At 35.7% G+C, this 22,306-nt stretch overlaps 1 protein-coding gene across 1 annotated transcript in view; it reads right to left on the bottom strand.

Moving 5' to 3' along the window:
- Positions 1-22,306, bottom strand: part of LOC120777048 (protein still life, isoforms C/SIF type 2) — a 334,899-nt gene that overhangs the window by 18,238 nt on the left and 294,355 nt on the right. The window contains exons 13-14 of the mRNA XM_040108159.1: positions 18,509-18,703; positions 8,309-8,417 (exon numbers count right to left, since the gene is read on the bottom strand). Of these exons, the coding sequence (XP_039964093.1) occupies positions 8,309-8,417; positions 18,509-18,703 (304 nt within the window). The remainder of the gene's footprint in view (positions 1-8,308; positions 8,418-18,508; positions 18,704-22,306) is intronic.

The following is a 22,306-nucleotide window of genomic DNA, read 5'->3' as shown; positions in this document are numbered from 1 at the left end:
AACAGGTCCGTTCACTTGGTGGACCACTACTTTAGTGGCCTGATGGTCTACTTTTTTCTCAATTTTCCACGATATGTTTTATTTTCAAAATATAGGTTAAAGTAAAAAGAAATTAATTCTTAACATTTATATTTAGAATGTTCCGATTTCAGTCCAAAAAGCACAGTTTTAATCGGTGTTTCACCTAGTGTCAGGTTCAGACTATGAGGTAAAGAAGTATGAACTCCCCAAACCAAGCTCTTAGAGCTTCTCTTGAACACAGTTCCTCTCTTTTCGTCCAAATCTTTCCGATTGCTGCATTCAAACAGTCCAATTGTTGACAGTACAGCTCTGAATTAAGATTTTGGGCGTAAGAGAGCAACTCATAGTAGCTGATTCACCACCGATTCCACCAAGTCAGATTTAAAGAGCTCCTGCCTAAATAATCTATCTTATTAACGAGAAAGACGAGCTTCGCCACTATGATTACAGTGAGTAACAGAAATCAAGATCGAGAAATTATTTTAATTGCCCAAAAATATATTCTAATCATATGTTCTGATTTAACGCTTAATTTCCAGACTCATTCTTTTCTCTTTAATTATTTTAAGTTCTTTGAATTTCCAACCACTGCAATATCAGCAAATTGCCCACAAACATATTGTGTCATTTTGCTGTTAAATTGCGGTATCACAACGCCAAACAGTATAGCATTTCACCTTACTGCAGGCAAATAAACATTAATTATATTAATTAATTAAATAAATTACATAAATTAGTGTGTTCAGTAGATATGAAGACAAGCGGCAAGTATGTTAAAGCTGAATGCAACAAGCATATACTTTTCTGGAATAAAATGCACGTTAAAGTCATTGTTTAACAATAATATTTGTATGCATATATGTGTGTGTGATGTGTGTTTGTGTGCGCGCAAATAAATGTACTGCGCATGAAATAAACATTTATTTAAACACCAGAAAATCTTGAGCATTGCGCCATTTAAACTGTCCATATGTGTGCACATATTAGGGTGTTCGTTATAACCCAAGTAGAGTTTTTTGCAAACGTCCGCTGAAGTTTCATTCCTTGCTTTAGAAACCAGGATCCAACGTAAACAAGTTATTTATTTTTAGTTTAAATCGTGCCTTAATCTTATTTTTGTGCTCTTGTATACATTTTTCATAATTTTTTTTTATTTTTTCCACTAAAGGAGTAAACCTAGAACTTTAAGGGTTCAAAATTCGAATACAAAATTGCCCGTTCTTTTTTTGATGATTTTTTTCACAAAACGACTCTTTTAGACGTTATACGCATTTACACCTCAAGAGTAATTAGCAGGCATAATGTACACCTTGCCGTATGAGCAACATAAACATTCTCAGGCACTTGTATGATTGCTTAGTACATTGATGCATAGCTTTAACTGCGTATAGCTTTTAAAGGAATATTTTTATGAAAAAAGTTGTGTAGACCCTTTTTGTAGTATAGAAATTTTCATTTAAGAAATTTATATTAGAATATCACTTTTTCATACTTATATATTTGAACAGCTGTTATAGTAAAGCATATTTGTAAAAGATTTTCTTGAATTATTTGGAATAGTTTTTGGTTGGTGCTCGTAGATGGAAGTTCGAAAATCGCATTTTCGGCATACTTTGCTATTTTACTATCGAAAGCGTAACAATAAAAAACGTTAACTTCGAAGCTAATATACCCTTCACAGGTGCATTTCTTTTAGTAACTATATGTTTGTATGGAAGCTATATGCTATAGTAATCCGATCTGAACAATTTTTTCAAATATTATGTTGTTACCTTAAGTAGTAATCCATGTCACATTTTGTGAAGATGCCACGTCAAATGCGAAAGTTTTCCATACAAGTTTTGTACGGCAGCTATATGCTATAGTGAGCCGATCTCAACAATTTATTCGGAGATTACATTGTTGCAATAGAAAATAATTTATACCAAATTTCGTGAATATATCTTGACAAATGTGAAAGTTTTTCATACAAGAACTTGATTCCGATCGTTCAGTTTGTATGGCAGCTATATGTTATAGTGGTCCGATGTCGGCAGTTCCGAGAAATGAGCAGTTCCTTGAAGAGAAAATGACGCTTGCAAAATTTCAAAACGATATCTTATATAGATAGATATATAAGAAGATATATAAGATCGTCGCATAACAACTCGAGAGATTGCTGTAAGATTAAATCTGCCTAACGTGGCCATTCAAAAGCACATTAATTTGGAAGCTTGACGTATGAGTTCCTCATGTTCTTATAGAATGAAATGTGCTTCGTCGCAGTAATGACTTTGATTTGCTTATCAAACGTCAAAGAAGTGAATGCCTTTTGAAGCGATCCCTTAGCGATGAAAAGTGGACCGTTTAGAAGAAAGTAAAGCGCTATAGATCATGGTTTAAGAAGGATGAATCAGCTCAAATTGCTTCGAAGGTCAATAGTCAACAAAAAAAGGCTATGTTGTCTGTTTGGTGGTATATCAAAGGGATCGTTTATTTTGAGTTTGCACTCGACTATTACTTGTAATTATTAATTATGAAGTGTATTTTGCTCAGCTGAAGAAATTGAGCGATGAAGTCAAACAGAAGAGGCCGGAATTGATCAGTAGAAGGGGTGTACTGTTCCACCAAAATAATGCGAGACCTTATACATTGAAGACTCGCCAAAAGCTTTTGCAGTTTGAATGAAATATGCTATCCCACCCACCATATTTTTCAGACTTGACACTGCCGGACTGTTATTTGTTTGGGCCTCTACACAGTTTTTTAAACGGCAGAACCTTCACCTAAAATCAAAACGTGAAAAACCACATGGACTTGTTTATGTGGCTGCAAGTATCAACAATTTAATGAGCGTAGAATCAGTCTCTTGTCCGAAAGGTGGCAAAAGGTATTGAATCACAATGGAGAATAAATAATTTCTAGAAGTGTTTTACACTACAAAAAAGTCTTTAAATTGCATTAAAAAAAAAAACGAAATTACTTAGTGAACGACCTAGTATTTTATGGGAATGGACATATAATTTAGGCGATGTTCAATTAGAAAGTTAAAAGCTTGTTTACCACGAACTTCAAGGATCGTTTGAAAAAAAATTTCGGAAATTAACGGACACCCTAGTATAATTGTATATATATACATATGTACATATATGTATATGCGTTCTATGTAGTAGGCCGGCAATCATTCTTAGCGCCCGAATGACATACTTTAGTGCAATTGCAGGAAGAAAATGCAAAAGTTTGCATACTGAACCACTGACTTGTGCAATTAAATGAAGTTGCCCATTAAAATAAATTAATGTGTGGTGGCAATTTTGTGCTGCAACGAAATGCAGCCGAAAAACGACCAGCACCACAACAAACAGAACATGCATGTCAAATACTTATGTATATATATGTATGTATTTCTGTGTTGCGCATTGTTCACAAAACCAAATGCATTTCATAAGACACTCAAACCATATATGTCACACATACATATATGTATAACCTATATGCACATACACATAGATATATATACACATTTTAACATAGTTTATCATGCAGCCACATGTTGGCGCATAACAAATTGTCAGTGAAAGCATGTTGTAAATATTTTGTAATTGTCTTACAATTACATCGAAGTGGCACTTAAAAATGTAAATACACACCAGCCATTGTTTCGGCATGAATTTATGGCGCCCACTTACACACACAGCATACACACAGCACAACATTTAAAGTGCATGTATGTTGGTGGCTTATAGTGTATTTAATGCTTCGTGGGGTCTGCAGTGCGTATAAGTAATATTGAAATGCACTCGCAGGCAAGCAGCAAATGCTAAGAGCTTCAACTGCTTACAAATGCAGAGGCTTTCTTGCTATAAAGTTCACTTAAAATGACCGAACGAGTTGGTTTGTTTTAACTTCGCAAATGCCAAACACATTCGAAATATTTTAAGCTATTTAAAGGCATTTTTAAACTATGAGCTTGTCTTAAGTAGTGAGGACTATTTAGGTGAATGTTGAAGATTATATTAAAGCACCTTAAGAATTTAATTTTAGTGCGCTTATTACTTAGCGATCAATTGTTTAAAGTATTTAGCGATTTTTATACACATAATAGCTGATTATACTACTTTTCGTTCAAACTTTTATTGAGATATGTTTATTGGCGCACAACTATTTTTCAATGCCTTAATATGGAAAAAAATATTTAAGTTTTATAAAACAAATAACAGTTCGAGCAGTAAATGTGATTTCGTTAAAGTTGCTCCAAAATTACAATGCCCCTCACAAATACAAAAAATTCCTTACAAGAACTTAATTTTGATCGGCCAGTTTATATGGCACATATACGCTAAAGCGTTTCGATTTCGATAATTTCTTCGGAGCTTTCATCGTTGCCTTTCACAATAATTTACGCCGAATTTCACGAAGATATCCCGTCAAATGAAAAAGTTTTACATACAAACATTTGATTTCGAGCGCTTAGTTTGTATGGCAGCTATATGCTATAGTGATCCAATCTGAACAATTTCTACGGTGTTTGTACCATTTTCTTAGAAATTAAACTCTGCCAAATATCTTGGAAGGTATCTCTTAAATTTAAACAAATTTCCCTTCAAGCACTTGATTTCAATCGTTTAGTTTGTATGGCAGCCATATGCTGTAGTGGTCCGATATCGCCTGTTCCGACAAATTAGCAGTTTCTTTAGGAGAAAATGACGTGTGCAAATTTTCAGATCGATATCTAAAAAACTGATGAAATTCTTCAGGTATTATAAGACAGACGGTCATCGCAAAATCGTCTTAGCTCGTCATGCTGATGATTTATACCATAACTAACCACTAAATTAGATATAGAACTGCAATTTGGCACAGTGGATCGCAGTAGCAAGATGCATCTGTGCGCAAAAAATTTTTAAAAAAGTAGGCATGACCCCGTCCTCTAATAAGTTTAATGTAAATACCTCCTAAGCCACCTAAGTTACAATAACTAAATTCGCTCAGCACAAATACTACAAGAACTCCTAACTATAGTGTGAATATGGACGAAATCGGATGAAAACACTGTTCACTCCCCATATAACGGTACTGTTCAAAGCTACTAAAAGCGCGATAAATCAATAACTTAATGCGCCAGAGTCAAAAATTTGCCACCAAAAAGGTATGATAAGGCTTTATAGGGACCGGGGTAAAAATTGGACAATGGGCGTGGCACCGCCTACTTTTTAGTAAAATCACGTATCTCGGGATCCGACCAACCGATTTTGACAAAATCGGACAACAACCACGCCTACTTCCCATATAGCATAGTTAGAAATATCACTTTACTCGTTCAGTTTCCAGTACACAAATCCAAGAAACCATTAATATAACGGGATACAACTTTCCACGAATAATGTCTTTGCGGTGTGCCACCTTATGCCCAAAAATTGTTTAAATCCAATAGAAACTCTTCCAGCCAATAAGAACCGAATATTTGGACGCCGGCACCTGTAGTTGACTTTTGATTGAAAATGTCGGTCAATGTGTGCGATATATAATTGAAATTGAGGGATAATCCTTCTCTTTTCTTATAATAGTATATATGTGTGTCAAAAATAGATTGAATCGGACCAATACTCCCCTTAGCCCCCATATACTTAATATAAAGATTTTCGAACTTCCGGGTGACTTTGTACCGCATAGATCGGCCAACGTGTCAGTTATCACAATGAAAATAAGAAGAAGGTGTGTTGTATTCATAACAGTGTATATTTGTGCCTAAAATAGATAAATTTGAGCGAAAATCAGGGTTTTCGAACATTCGTCTGTTTGTACTCTATGTGATTGGTTTTACACCTTAAAGTATTTCCCTAGCTTTCATTCGTATAAAATTTTCGGTTGCATCCGAACTCAGCCCTTCTTTACTTGCTTTCTCATGTCAAAATGCCTGCTTTTTAAAAATAGTCGGCTCAATTCGAAACCTAATTCATGCAATTTTATTTCAGTTTACTATGCATTGTGTCAACGTTGAGTTTACGGTCACTTTCTATAGAGCTTTCGTTTCTCTGATACTTTTAGAATGCTAGCAATGTTTTATGGTTATCTTTATGTGTTTTTCTTCATGTTTTCTGCCACTTTTTGATGCTAAATTTATTAATCAAGCATCTTTGGTGTTTCTGAGACCTCTTTAGAATTTCCAAATCCATTACGAATATTTGTTTCGCTTGGGGCAGAATCCTATATACCACATAAAGCCACTTTTTAGCAAAAAAATAAATTTTGTTCAACAAAAAATTGTGTTTAATTAACAAATCTTTGCTCTCTTTTTATCTTATGCTAATTTACATAGTGGCTTCCCACAAAAAATTATACAAGTTTTTCGGTCTATCTGGTACTTAAATCTATATACTCGATACATTTTGAAGCAATCGTTTGTTGTAAGTGAACTCTAGCACCGCTTTAAAACCAAAGTGTCATTCGAATTTAAAAATCTCACCTAACTGAATGTCAGCACATGTGCTTAGTTAAACTCCAAACTAACTTTCCACATTTTATGTCCACATTTAAATGCGAAATTGAAATGTTCTCCCTCAGCTGGCGCAAAGAAGGGCTAAAACAACAGTGCGACGGTTGTCACGGCAGACCTACGGCGACGTACCCAAAGCACACTTCTACAACAGATATGTTATACATATGAAGATAAACTGATGTATATGCATGTGTGTGTGTGTGTGAGCGCAAAACTTTCATAGTTACTAGACTGCCTGATGCAGTGCCGTTAGCACTCTAATCCTCATTCTACCACAAATGGGGCAAACAGTAGAGGTAAATGCTAGCAACAGTGTTTAACGATTTTGCTTATAATTTTACGGTAGTTCCATGAGTTGTCTGATAGTTGTTGTATATATTCTATATGTGTGGATACATACATAGATGCATTTCCTCTGCTAACCAATTTGATGTGTTTTCTTGTAAACTAATCGGAATTCGATTTTGTTTTTTCACATAATGAAATCTTCAGCCTGTTGCAATAAACAAGTGATTTAGTAACTTCTGTGCAATAAGTGTCGGTGAGAAAATTATTAAAGTTCACAAATAACAAGAAAATATCTTAAATGCGATAAGACCAAAACTATAAAACCCTTCACAAATATAAAAACTTCCTGGGAATAACTCGATTTATTGATGGATTTGTTCAGTTTGTATGGCAGCTATATGCTATAGTGACGCGATATCGAAAGCAACGTGTGCAAAATTTTATAACGAACTTGAAAAAACTGAGTGACTAGTGGCATAGACGGACGTTTTGGCGGATTTGGATAAATTTTCTCAGCTTGTCAGTCAAGCTCATCTTTTATATATATACTCGATAGGGTCTCCGATGTTTGTTTTTTTGGTGTTACAAACTTCGAGGCAGAGTCAATGTACCTTATTCAGGGTATACAAATATGTGGTTAACTCACAAGTAGGTATACTTAACTGAAAGTTCTCTGAAAATTAGTAAAATAATACACCCGATACTAAATTCTCAAACTTTTTAATATTTTTCACATTTTTTGTACCTATAAAGCTGAGACTCAATTTCGACTCAAAAAACATTAAAAATCTCTTCTGAAATTAAACGTATGGAATTTTTCTATATAGAAGGGTTTAATTTAAGACTTTGCACGCAATATTATATCGCGTCACTTCAAGACTTGGGCACCAACATGAACTGATTTTTTATGTATTTTCACTAGATTCAAAACACAATAATCTTTTCTGTATAGATCTGTATGTTTCCGGTTTCAGTAACTCAATAAATAATAACCCCATATACGGAATATTTTTCTCAACATCGAACTCATATCTCGAAATGTTCAAGTAGAGCTGAACCTCCAGAAGGCAATATAAAATCTCAACGCTCCATATGTAAACTCGTTAACCTTTAGGAACCCGTATACTTATATAATTATATTTCAAACAATTAAAAAAAAAAAAAACAATTTAAATTGAGGTTACGAACTAAATTTATGAACTTTTGAAACATTTTAATGAACTTTTGGAACAGAAGCTAGAATGCAATGCTAGTGTTACACTCAGTCCTTTTCGTAGAGCGCAGCTGATTGCGTAAGAAACCAATAACAACTGGAAAGCGGTTTAGCAAACATGTAAGATTTATCAACAGGAAATTACTTTCTAAGCGCTCTAGCCTACACCGTTATAAGTAATAAAATTTCGAAAATTCTACACTGTATTTTAAAATATCGTACAGTTTACCACAAGTACTTTGAATATATATTTCAAACACAGTACTTTATTATATAATACGTATAATGCGTTTCAAAATTGTACTTACTTGGATGCAAAACCTTCTGTGCCTTGCTGTGACTAGCACAAAATGATGAGTATAGCTTGAAATGGTTGACGTAGTACAAGAAAGCCGAACCGATCGCAAAGAGCACATTCTGTAAATGAATAAATAGAGAAAATGGTTTTAATAAAAAATATGGAATAATTAATGAAAGGTTAGTATAAAAGTAGAGTCTACAATATTCATAGGAGGATTGTAATCATTAGTGCATAGTTAAAATTGTTTATTTATTTGAAAAAGATTTCAAGATTTAGTTGGGTTTAGAAGAAGCCACTTAGGTATATTTTAAATTCTGGCATTGGATAACTCGGTAAATAACCTGGTTAAGGAACTTGGTATACAAAAAATAAGGAAGTAATTTTCTACAACTGTTAAAGATGGAGTTAGGTTATTGTCAGCTAATATCACGCTAGTTTCTGTGGACATTACAAACACATGTTTTTCCTGAGTATCATAAACCATGAAGAAGTTTCATTAACTTGAGAATTTTCTACTTTTGAAAATATCGAACAAAATTGAATAAAACTTTCTGGAAATAATCTTCCACGGAGAGGTCCAATTTTTATTGATTACTAAACCATTACTTTAGTATTACTTTTAAGAACCATGAGGTATAGATGAAGAGCACATACCTTGAGCATTTTATACTTTTAAGGAAATGGATCAAAATGGAATACAACTTTTTGATAAAAATTTTTCATTCAGAAACAAACGATTACTTAAGTACTGCTTTTGAAAACCATGAAGTATAAATGATGAATATTTCAATAACTTGATCATTTTCTACTCTTGAAAAAATGGATCAAGGACTATTTTTGATGCAAAATCTTCCATTAATATTATTTTGAATTACTCAACGATTATCTTAGTACTAATTTGGATTAATTTTTCAAAAAATTTCAGCTAGAGTTGATATCTAATACCTGGGTTGAGTTATTGATTTAGCTTTTTCTAATATATCTTCTAAAAGACCAACAAATAACACCTTTAATTAAAGCAAATACGACATTTCTTGAGCTCTGCAGCTTTAAAACTGAAAGAGTAATTAAGTACACCGAGAATTGCTGATACACAAATATACATACACATATGGATATAACCTCGTTTCAGTCCATCAAACTCGCTACCTTTAAAGTAATTATGATGCAACTGCATATAGAGTATATAACAGTAATGAAATATATATACACTATATATATAGCTATATATATAGCTACACACATATAGACTACACCATTGCTTAGCTTAGATCGCCATTCATCCTTATGCATTTTGTTTCAACTCCATGCAACTGTCGTTCCAAATTGCAACAAAAGACTATAAAACAAAAAGGAGTAAATTAAATCCCTACACAGAAATGGAAAATACAAAAAAAAAGGAAAGAAAGAACTGACGGCAGCATCAAACACAAAAAATTAGACAGCTTCATAGACGGCAGACGGCAGAAGTGGAAGTGGAAGTGAAACGACGGTGAAAGCTTTAGCTGCAGCAAAACCATTCAACTGTCTTGATTGCAGTTTTTCAGCGCGCCGTCGCACCCCCTCCTCTCCCGATGAACACTTTCGCGACCGAGCCACCACACCGAGCACCAGCCATAATGATGTCATTAATGCGAATTTAATTAAACTGAAACCTTTTGTTCCGTGACGTAACGAAAGAGATAGAACAAACAAATGCATACCTGAATAGCGAAAGAAGACACCTGAGGAGTGAAGTTGTCACGTGACGACATATTAAGCACAAGCGCTCAAACGCTCATACATGTGCTTAAAAGAACGCATATATGACTACTACTATACAGGTATATAAGCTATACATATTTATATACAAGCAGATGTGTTCGTGTTGCACTTCTATGCATTAAAATTTTTTTTAGGTTTATGCTTTGGTCTTCTCTTGGTGCGTCGGCAGTGACGAGTTTAAGTAATTTTTATATGATGTTTATTGAATTTCTGTCATTTTCATTGAATTTTGTGCGAATAATTTCATATAAATCGTGCATTATGCCATGATCGGTTAAGACTTTAAGAATTTCTTGAATTTCCAAATAAAATTAATATGAAAAGGTTTTGTTCGTTACAAAGGAATTTCTAGTGATTTTTCATGGCTGGTTGACTCCCTTGCTGATCTTTCTTTAATCTAATATGCTGTAAGCCAATTCGAATAGAACTTAAAACACGTTTTGCCCGGAAAACATTAAATTTAGTTCGGACTTTTCATACTTTTCAAAGTCATTCGTTCTGATGTTGAACGTTGTCAATTCAAATTGGTTTTTACAGTCACAAAAATATGCAGTCTGTTCTGTTTTGCTTTGCAGATTATTACAGAGTAATAGAAGCGAACCTCAACCTTCTCTTTAAGAATAGTATTACCCCTCGGTATACCGTTGGCTCGAAACCGTCCGAAGACAATGACGCAGAAATAGAAAAAAAATCTCACACTAAACTTTTCTTACTCACGGGACGTTTCCAGAGCATCTTTTAAGCATAATTTATTGTAAAAATCGATATGTAGAAATAAATCTGTGTCATAACTACAGCAATGGCCGTACACTCAGTGATAGGCGAACGGCACACAAAACGAACTCATGTTTCAAGATTAGATCGCTACTCGTTCAGAAGTGCAAAGATTGGCTAAACATGGCCGTGTTACCGGAATTGGGGGACGAACTCACCCGCTCTGCGCCGGCTTCTAAGATAGTGGGAACCTTACAAAAGAGTCGTATGGAGGAGTCTCACATTATGTGGGTTCTCACCGCTGTGAAAAAGGTAAAGACTGGCAGGTAACTACAAGCATGTGTCAGGCGCTCGATTTTCAAATACAAGGGAAAAAGTAAAAGCTCACACTCGGTGGTAGTATTACGGTCGATAATTTAATGACACTCATTTGTCAGTCGACTGTATTACATAATCGGTCGTTCCGTGGAAGAGTTGAGTTAGTGGATTAAAACTCCATATTTCGTAAAAAAAAATTTAAAAAAAGCGTCAGGCAAAGGTGTTACTGGGGATTGTAGCCTCGCATAAACTGCCTTAGCAAAAAATTCTCTGCAAGCTCAAGAAGCACCTATTCAACAATGATATAGCTGCTAATGCAAACTGCCGGTAATGCGACTTGGAAGCAGTAATTCCTGGTGCTCCGGAGGAGGCATAGCAAGCTACAGACGCAGAAATAAAGCCCTTTAGTCCATATATCGGAATAGGGAGCATAGTGTCGCATTGGCATTTATCAAGATTTATCAGAAGCCCTATAAAAGTCCTTGTGAATGAAGAGAGGGCAGAATGGACCACAGGTCACATTGAACAACGCAATTTAATTCCTATCTAATCTAGCATAGGCATTGTTTTAAACAATTGACAGCTGGCTTACGATCGGATTTGCCGAGAAATGCCAGTTTTCTTAAGATGACTCATATATTTAAGGTGAAGAAATTAGTAGTACGAATTTTACGATGATATCGATAATATCTCCAAGCTTCTGTGATTTTTTTGGCACCAAATGAGAATTAGCTTATTTTCTCTTTCTGACTTTTTCTTTGCCTCTGTTTTTTTCTATAGAGTCTGACTAGAAGCTTGCCACTTTCTTTTTATCTGTTTCTTATTGTTCCCTTAGAAACTTAGCATTTAGAAGTAGTTACTTAAGCAAAAAATCTGATTTTATTTCTGAAGAAACTGATGATGAGAAATTCTAGGTGCCTGGTTATTATAGTCATGACTCTCTACATGAATTAATGTCTATGCATCCGAATAGATGTATATAGATTTGAAGATTCTTATGGTTAGATGAGAAAAAGGTGGCCAAGAAAGTAATAAGGTTCATACGGAAGACATAATTGTACTTCTTTCCTTTCTAGTATATGTTATTTGGTATAAATAATTTTAAGTTCTAATATTTAGAGACCCTTTTCAGTAAGTTGCTATTATGTAAGTGAGAAAGAAAATTATTCAAATAGATAAGTTATTTCTTGTAAGGCTTAAGAAACTAAAATTAAAAAAAAAAAAAATTAAGGAAATCAGCTGTTTTACTAGAAGGTAAATAGTAGATAATAGATATTTTCTTTCGTTTGTACTTGAAAAAATTTCCCCCTTAAACTCATATCTACTTCGACCCACAAAGAATTCATTATCATAACCTTAAACTCTTAAAATTGTACACCAAACTCAACTTAAAAAGGGTAAACCATAACTTGTAGCACACCTCTAGGAGCGAAATCATAAAACATTTTCTTATCAAACCAAAACAAATACCGACGCCTTTGAGCTAAAAGCAATGAGCGAAGCAAATGAAATTTGTACATGATAAACATTGTTGCAACATGAATAAAAGTGTATAAATAGCTGTGTGTTGCATGGCACGAGTTGATTGTTGTGCGCGTTGAGTAGCAAATTAAACTCAATATTTGCTTAAAATAAATTTGTATAGCAACAACAGCAACACCAGCTAGACTTTGTGTAATTTATTAGCAAACAGCTAAGAGCAGACAATAGAAGAATTATAGCGCTATAAGCGAAACAAATAACGCAATCAAGTGAAGCCATTCTCTGTGGTCGTAACAAATACATAAATCGGAAAAAGATTGCGTCGTCCATTTGAGTGCCAAGAAAGTGTGAGAGAGCGAATATACCACTGGTACTGGCACCGGCACAAGAATATTGTTAGTTTCGTTGGTATTTACATACACCGTAAAAGGATTTTACGAGGACGGTTTGATAGGTTGTGGAATAAGAAAAGGGTTACTTTGTGCAAAGATGACTTTTCTCTTTAGTTTGAAGAATTAAGTTTACAGTATTTTACATATCATTATCTAAAATGCAAAATAACGTAACAACACTTTTCAAAGTTTACAAGCGAAGGAAAAACTTTACAATAAAAACCACTTATATTGATAAAAAAATTTAAGTTTTGGTTATAAAATGGTTATATATTGGTTATATTACACTCATAATGAAACAAGATTTAAGTTTTGATTATAAATGGTTATATTTTGGTTATCATACAATCATATTGAAACAAAATTTGAGTTTGCTTTATAAAACAAATGGTTATTACATCTGACAGCAATTTTCGATTTTTTTCTATGACACGTTGTTTTCCATTTTAGGTGATGAAATTTATTTTTTGATCTAAATTTTTCTTCCATCGCATCCCCACCAAAATGCTTTCAATTCTGTTCTAATTGTAGAGAGCGCTATTTACCATGGATTGTTATTAATTTTTTCGAAATCTGCAAGGAGAAACTTCTCTTTATAATGTCCTGATAAGTTCTTCTAATTTATAGAGCTTGTTCTTTCGAATATAGAGCAATTTTCAACATATAATTTTATGCTATTTCTTCTGTTTAAAGCCAACTTTATCTGTAGGGCATCACATTTTCCACAGCAGCTCAATTCTTTGAAGCTAAACAGTAGTCGGTCTTGGGTTCTTATCCATTATAATTAAGTATACCTTATTTAAATGAACTCGGAAGCGCTTTGTCTGAAAAAATGCAACTATGACAGTGTTTTCTAAATATTCTGTGGATATTTATTTATTCCCATACTGGGGAGATGAAAGTACAAAGGGATGTTGAGGTTATCAAGCACATTATTTTCAGTGACGAACGCAAAACTTTTCGGGATTTGATATAATATGCGTTCCTTGAACCCAAAATAAACTCCAAAAATTGCTTACTTGAAAGTGCGTTATGCTTCCTAACTCTACTTTTTGGAACTTTTCGCTTATATTTGTCGAGAAAATCTTTAGGAAAGACGCTGCGTGAATTCAAAAGGCCTACTATATGCGCGAATATTGGTTCTCTGGACCACTTTTTTGTTAGTTTAATAGTCTTTCAAGAATTACGCGGATCCGTATAGGATTCACGGTGCTGAGAGTACGACAAAAACCTAATTGAAATCGTTAAGTAGTTAAAAAGTAGCTTTACCGCTTTGAGTTACTCATGACATGTAAGATCTACAAGCTTAGTAGAGTTAGTCTACAGTAAGGCTCAACAGCTATCAAAAGCTATGTAATGACGTAGCTTGTCAAAAATTAACAGTACCCTTCACAGATGAGAGTCTCGCTTATAATGATCTTTAAACTTTGATGGATCTTTAGTGGAGCTTTTTGTTTTATTTTAAATTTATGTCTTGAGTTTTGCGATACATGAAGGGGGTTGGAAATTTTTAGAATGCCTCGCTGACGGATTTTGAACCCTTGACTCTTCCCTTGGTACCATACTCATAGTAGGTAGTAATATACTCAATCAGACTCGACTGTATAAAGAAATTAAAAAAATTCACTTCATACTTTATACCAGAATATATCGTCTTTGGACCATTCTTGGATTAGTATTAGTCTTTCTGAAATTATGAGGATACCGATTGAAGCTTCGGTTCTGAAAACATTGTCAAAAGTCCATTCAAAATGACAAATAGTTGTACTCTAGTTTTGTTGCTTCCAGGTGCTAATGCCATATAAGATTCAGAATGGACAAAAGTCCATTGAGATTGACAAGTAGTTTGACTTGAGTTAGTTAGACTTCGGTGCTAATGTCATATAAGATTGATCTGCTATCTACAGCAAAACTTAATGGCTGTTAAACGCTTTTGTAATAACAGAGACTGTCAAAAATTGACAGAACCACTCCACAGATGACAGCTGATGGCAGTAGTCTTTCATACTCCCGAACTTTAAACTTTGTAGGATTTTCGTTTGGACTCTTTATTTTATTTAAGAAACATTTCATGAGTTTTCCGAAACATGAAAAGTGTTGCAAGTATGTTTTAGCATACTCCTTTGAATCACTGACTCTTCTCTTAGTAACCAGACACTCAACTTGCACTCGACCATATAAAGAACTAAACCGTTTACTGAGCTGTGAAATCTCCTCGGGTGGAACTTTCGCTAGTAGCCGCAAACTCAACTCGCATTCGGTTACATAAAGAACTAAATCCATCACTGAGCTCTCCAACCACCCTCGTAGTTTTTATGGATATTTCTCTGGTATGTCTACGACTATACTCCACTTCCGCGCTTGTTTGCTTAGCAGCAGCCAAACAAAGCCGAAGCAACAGAGCTAACACGGTCAAACAAGTTGGTGCAACAATTTAAATATCCTTTGGTGTTTGGTGTGGAAAATGCGTGATTGCCAACGGCCACTGCTAGTATTTCTGCTACAACGACAACAAAAACGCTGTGGCATGGTCCACTAGCGCTCCACACTTCAGCATCTTTGTTGATGTGTGTGTCTGATGCTGCGCAACGGGATTTATAACGGCTGCTTCTAAGTACTAACTGTGCTTTTTTATGTATTTGCTATTTGCTTTCTCTCCATTTTATGAGTATTTCGTTACAACTTCTGCTGCTTCGTGTGCTTCTTTTTATGTAATTATTTACGGCGCTTTAGCTTTTAGTTCGAGTGGGTGTGTCAGTGTGAGTGTGCTTCCTCGAAGTTTCTACTTGGTATTGCAATTGTTGTTGTTATAGTGTTTAAATTGGAAAATTTTTACGATTTCCGCTCCTTTATTCATTTGCATTCCGCCTTTCTTTGCTTTGCTTATTTTTTTTTTGCTTTTTTTTTTGTTTTTTCTTTGTTTTGTTGCTTTGCGCTCTTTCTGCATGGAACAAAATTTATTATCGTTTCTAATGAAATGTCAGTGAGGAAACATGAAACTACAAGGAAGTGAACATGGCAGTGGCGCGGGTGCAATTGTGTTCAAGAAAAACAGTTGCAGCGAGACATTTAGACATTCGCCAGTTGGCGTTACGCTAATAGGCAAATCTAAAAGCTGCCTCTCCTCTGTCCAGGTAACAAAGTCATGGCGGCCCTGTTTGTAATCAATGAGGTGAATCGCTGCTTGAAAGTAAGTTAAGCTAAGATTACAATAAATGTGCAAAAGTTGTATGAGAAATGTTTTCGCAGACAGCAAACATAACGGAAACACACACTTCACTAGGCCGCCAAGGAGTTGGTATTGTGCGCATAAACTCTGGCAGGAGTGTTTGCAATTTCTTTGCAATTGCAAGAATGTTTGCTTATTGGAAAAATAAATATTCATATACAGAAATGTGGAACTTGAGACTTATTGCTTAGTAAGCGCATATAATGCCGTTATTTAGTTACGCCTGTGTACTGCTAACCAATTTACTAATATTAAACGAAAGCTCAATAGCGAGGCAAATGGTGGAGCAGTTAGTGATTTTATATGCAACCCTGTTCATTTCAAACTCCTTTTATTAAAATACTAAATCAAAAATTTGTACTTTGCGTTAGCCACCGATCCCGATTCTCACAAGAACATTTTTCTCAGCGATGAATATTACTATTTCATAATGCGATAGGTTTGTAAATAAAATTTTTACCCTCGAAGCCTTGGTGTGCCCTATAGACAGAGCGAATCATTGGTCCATATTTCTACAAAAATTAAAACGGCCATAATTTTACCGCCAATGGGGAACGCTATAGAGCATGGTTGATGACTTTTTCGTTTCGGAACTGGGCAATGCTGATGTGAATGAAAATTGGTTCCAACAAGACGGCCGTAAAGTCAAGGAAACAATTAATTTATTGAAGGAAACTGTTGTTGGGCGCATTATCTCGGGTCGTGGGGCTATGACATGGCTAACAAGGTCGTAAGATTTAACACCGCTGCACTACTTTTTGTGAGGTTATGACGTGGCCTTAAGTACTCTGAAATTTAACATCGCTGGACTATTATTTGTAAAGTTATGTGAAGTCGCTGGTCTACGCAGATAAGCCCGAGAATATTGATGCCTTGGAAGATAATATTCAGCGCATTATTGACACATTTGCTGCAATTGCTTGGCAAGAATTCAGCCATTGACATCATCGAAATCATGTGTGAAACATAATGGCAAAGTGTTATTTTTAAATGCGGAACGTTATCAAACACACCAGCATACACATAGAGTTTAAGTTTTTCTTAGAGTACAAAATAACTGCGAGAGTGGACACTCTAGCATTCTCATACTTTGATTTCATTACAAAATATTTGGATTACGAGATCGCCGAGTCTAGCGCTGGCAGTCTTTTCACTGCTCACATTCCTTCGAGGGAAAGGAAGGAGTCGCTTGATGAGAGCGACTGTTTGCTTTTTTTAGATGAATCAATGCCTGACCTGAAGGGTTGGTGAAGGGTTGTTAGAAGAGTATACTCACGAAAACTAACTGCAAACTTCAATTTCAGGCTTTCTGACTATTACAGTGCGGAAGTATCTTCAATTAATAGCAGTAAATCTACTGTTCCGGAGCGCAGCATCCTTTAGAGTAGTGACTATCCACTCTGGTAGTACGATCGCTATACTAACCGTACGTTCGTGACTACCGTGGTTATGTCTAGACACCTTATCTTTGACATTGACTTACTGTTTAAACTGCAATATCCACTAAAATCATTCGAACGGACTGGCGAGTGATCTCGAGAGGTTGAAGAGTTCGAAAGTCCTCCAGAACTAGACATATCTTCACCAATCGTTCGACCGTCGACCGTCTTTAAAGGCTTTGTACTACTAGTAGGTTCGCGTTTTTGATAAAATTGAATCCCGTAAGACTTTTCCAACATTCGCAACGATTCCGCACACGAAATTTGGTTAGAAATACAAAATTGAGACGGATTCGTAGATATTTTTCTCTGTATCAAGGTTCATTTGAACCAATAAATTCAATATTAGTTCTTTTGGCTCACTCTAGTATACAGAGCGTACTTCAATGGAGATTACACCATTGCTAAGAGCTTGTAGAGAATCTCACCATAAATTATAAAATGAAACACTTTACGTGGCCTGGACAATGGCTGATGAATTTGGATATGTTTTATAGCCTGTCGAAAGACAACTTCAAAGTCTGAAGTCTCCTTTGGCAGTTAATTTAAGATTTACCGCAGCTGGGACCTAAATTTTGCATATTTTGGGTAGTTAAAGAAACTAAATATTATTTGCTAATATCTTGGCTCTTATGAAACAAGGGCAAGAACAAATCATTACAAGAGTCTTTAATACGTTTTCATTATGTTTTCTTGTTAAAAGTTTAGACACCTTGGTTTCAGTGCAAAAAATGGGATAAGTGCTTAAGTTTTTTTTTTTTTATAAAATCTACCATGTATGAGTAACTATTCCTTTTTTCAATTCTTCAGTTTAAGTTCTAGGAAATATATAAATAACAAACACACTTAAGCTTGTATTATTTACTTACCCGGAACTGACTAGAATGCTCGAACTTATGAAAGTCTGGCTCCAATTCCAACGCTTCTTCGAGATTCTGCAAAAATTGCCTTTGGAATGTGACAATTTCGTGAATATTACCAAAGAGTGCATTAATTTCGGCATTCGATAGGAATGTTTCGCGTTTCATCGGTTCCAAATAGTGCTCCAATAGATTGTTTAAGTGCTGTAACATATAATACAACGATATTAGTGTCATAAAATATTGACAGAAATTAAGGAATACTGAATATGGCAAAAACTAAAGAAAAATTTAAAAGATATTTATATACAATTATAAGTCTGGGTAATTTGTAAACTGGATTCCGCAATTGATGACGATGCAGCAGACGTACTATTGCCCGACCAAGAAGAAGCTCGAATGGCAATTACCCGTCAGTAGACAAGAAAGCTGTGATAGCGGATGAATTGCCGGCGGAGTTATTCAAAGAAAAAGAATTAATATGGAGGATCCATCAGCTACTTTGTAGCATATGGTCGGACGAAACCGTCCTCAATTGGGAATTTAAGTGTGTTATGCCCAATTCACAAAAAAAGAGACTCCACAATCTGCTTCAACTACCGTGGGATAAGCAACCTCAACATCGCATATAAGATTCTATCCAGCGTACTGTCAACAAACTGATTGGTCTTTAGCAGCATGGCTTTAGGCCTGGAAAATCAAAAACTGACCAGATATTCACAATGCGCCAAATTTGAAAAAGACCCGTGAAAAGAGGATCGACACTCACCACCTCTTCGTCGATTTCAAAGCTGTTTTTACCAGCACGAAAAGGAGCTGCCTCTATGCCGCGATGTCTGTATTTGGTATCCCCGCAAAACTAATACGGCTGTGTAAACTGACGTTGAGCGATACCAAAATCTCCATCAGGAACGGGAAGGCACTCTCCAAGCCGTTCGAAACCAAACGAGTTTTCAGACAAGTCTACGAGTCACACATCATCCCCGCAAAGTCAAACACTGGTTCGGTTTTGATTAGATGAAATCGGTATTTTTAGAAATGAAAATCCAAAAAACTTGGATATTTGAATTTTTCACATACAATTTGAGGATATGTAGAAAAGGTAGGGATACGAATGTTATAGACCTTTTCATTATCTACAACTTAGCCATATAACTTTTTGCTATGAAACTTGTAGTTTTGCCGTAAATGGATATAATTTTTAGCTCTCAAAAATTAAATCTATCTCATTCCTTTTCTCGATCTCATATTAGGTGCCAAGGTTGCTTTTGCCTTGAAAAGTCTAAACTTGGAAGAAAGAGAAAAGTTCCGAAACCATGCATTTTAGGTAATTGGTTCAAAATTCTTTTTCTACCAAAAAAAAAAAAAAGAGCGTCCTGGAATCCGATTAAACTAGCCAGGAAATAATGCTCTTATCACCACAAAGCCAAAACCAAGCCACTTAACAAAAACGGTGTATTTATGCGATGCTAAACGCGCATAGTCCGAAGGTGGCTGTGACCCAAATCGTTAATGTAACAAACCACCCGAAGCAATGAAAAATTATGAACTTTACAAATATTTTAATTAAAATTAGAATAAGCCGAAAAATAAGGCACGATGGAGAGTGAGGGAGGGAGAGGGAGATTAAACTAAGTTGAGTTAAGACAAGAAGTGAGTGTGGTGAAACGGAAGTACAAAACGGCAATCGAATCGGAAAAAAGAGGACACTACCTCGCCAGCGGACATTCGCTACCAAAAAGCAAAGGACGGAAGCCGTAAGGAAAGTTGCACACTTGAGCGAGAGATACGAATGTGTGGGAGTCTGCACATTTCCAATAAATGTGGCGGTGTTTGGTGCTTTCCGCTTAAATAGTACGTAAAATTAAAACTGGAAATAAAGGCGCAGAATTTTATCTATATAACGGTGTATGCTAATACAGCGTGAAAACTTTGAAACAATAGTGGTTCGGTAAATAAAAGTTTGAATTAGAGATTGCCGGCGAACATGCCACGCCACGCCACGCAGCATGCCGTTAGTGGCGGCGCTGGGTATCATCGTGTGGTTCACGCTTTGTGACTCGTGCGGTTGCGGCAAAAGTTGATGCCACCACCAACGCTACCAATTAGTGGCGTTTGGCGTTTGCTGTTTGCACTTTTGGCATCGCCGTATAAATTCTGCCAAGTTGCGCAAAACTTCCTCAAACTCATTAAAACGCTGCCGCCGACTGTCGACGCTGGCAGCGGAAAATTACGAATACCTTGAGAAATGCGCTCTATTTACAAAAATAGATTAAGGAAATGCTGCTTACATACATATATAAAAATATGTATGTATGTTTGTATATATGTATGTGTGCTTTATGTATTGACGTGAAGAGTTGGTGATAAAAATTACCGACAAATCTAGGTGTACCACGCCATGCTCTCGAGTGTGCTTTTTTTGTTCTGTTTTCACCTTTGTTTCACTTTTTTTGCTTTTGTTGTTGCTTGTAGCTGATAGTCATAATTTTTTAGCCGCTGCATTATTTATGCGCTACTTTTATTCGAGTTACGAACTTGACTTAATAATCAACAATGCGGTACTTTTAAGAAATCCTCTCTTTGTTCTCTCATCTCTTTCATCCCTTTCTCATATTCTGAATATTTATAATGTGGTCTTATTTCTTTTAAGTAATAATTATTTTACTTGAATAGTTGAAGCGCATTATTTTCCACTACTGCTCGGCAAGAAGCAGAATTTTTTTCCCATATACATAAGTGATTTGCGAGTTTACTTCGAAGACAGTGCTACTAAAAATATATACAGGGTTTATCAATAAGAGTGATATGATTTCTTTGCAAATAACGAAGAACTGATAAGGAACAAGCATCAGCTTATTTGTAGAATATAGTCCGACGAAAGCATGCCCGACGATTGCAATTTATGTGTGCTTTGCCCAATCCATAACAAGGGAGAACTGACAATCTGCGCCAAATACAATGGGATAAGCCTCCTCAACATCATATATAAGGTTCTATCGAATCGGTTGTACTGTGGGAAGGATTAAAGCCCACCGTGAACAAACTGATTGGACCTTATCAATGTGGCTTTAGGGCAGGAAAATCAACAACTGACCAGATATTCAGCATGTGCCAAATTTTAGAAAAGACCTGTGGAAAAAGGATTCTTCTTTTTTTGTCAATTTCAATGCTGCTTTCGGCAGCGCGAAAAGGACCTGCCTTTATGCCGCAATATCTGAATTTGATATATTCGCAAAACTAATACGGCTGTGAGCAATCCGTCAGGATCGAGAAGGACCTCTCCGAACCATTCGCTATCAAACCAGGTTTCAGACAAGGCGACTCTTATCATGCGACAGAAGGTACAAGCTTTTACAAGAGTGTATGCCAAGCTGGAAAGAAGTGAAGCAAATGGGTCGGGTAGTAAACGAGGGGAAGACGAAACTTGTCTTCCACGTCCCTGTTGACAGTCAGATCTCGAAGTCGCAGATAATTTCGTCTATCTTGAAACCAACAATAACACCAACGTCAGCCTCGAAATCCAACGCAGAATAACTCTTGCCGACAGGAAATTGTAATGGCAATTGAGAAGTACAGTCCGCTTTCGACGAACAAAGAACAAATTTTAAAAGTCACTTATCATTTCCATCCTGTTATGTGGTGTAGAGGGGACGACGAAAACATCTGATGCGTCGGCGTTACGAGATTTCAAGAAAAAGGTTCGGAGGAAGATTTATTCCGCATTGGCAATGTTGAATACTTAGTCGATAGAACGATGAGCTGTACGACGGCATTGACATAGTTCAGCGAATCAAGAGATAACGG

This window comes from Bactrocera tryoni, chromosome 5 (genome assembly GCF_016617805.1).
Source record: "Bactrocera tryoni isolate S06 chromosome 5, CSIRO_BtryS06_freeze2, whole genome shotgun sequence".
Lineage (NCBI taxonomy): Eukaryota > Metazoa > Arthropoda > Insecta > Diptera > Tephritidae > Bactrocera > Bactrocera tryoni.
Note: the sequence above shows the minus strand (reverse complement) of the source record. Positions and strands in the feature narration are given on the sequence as shown.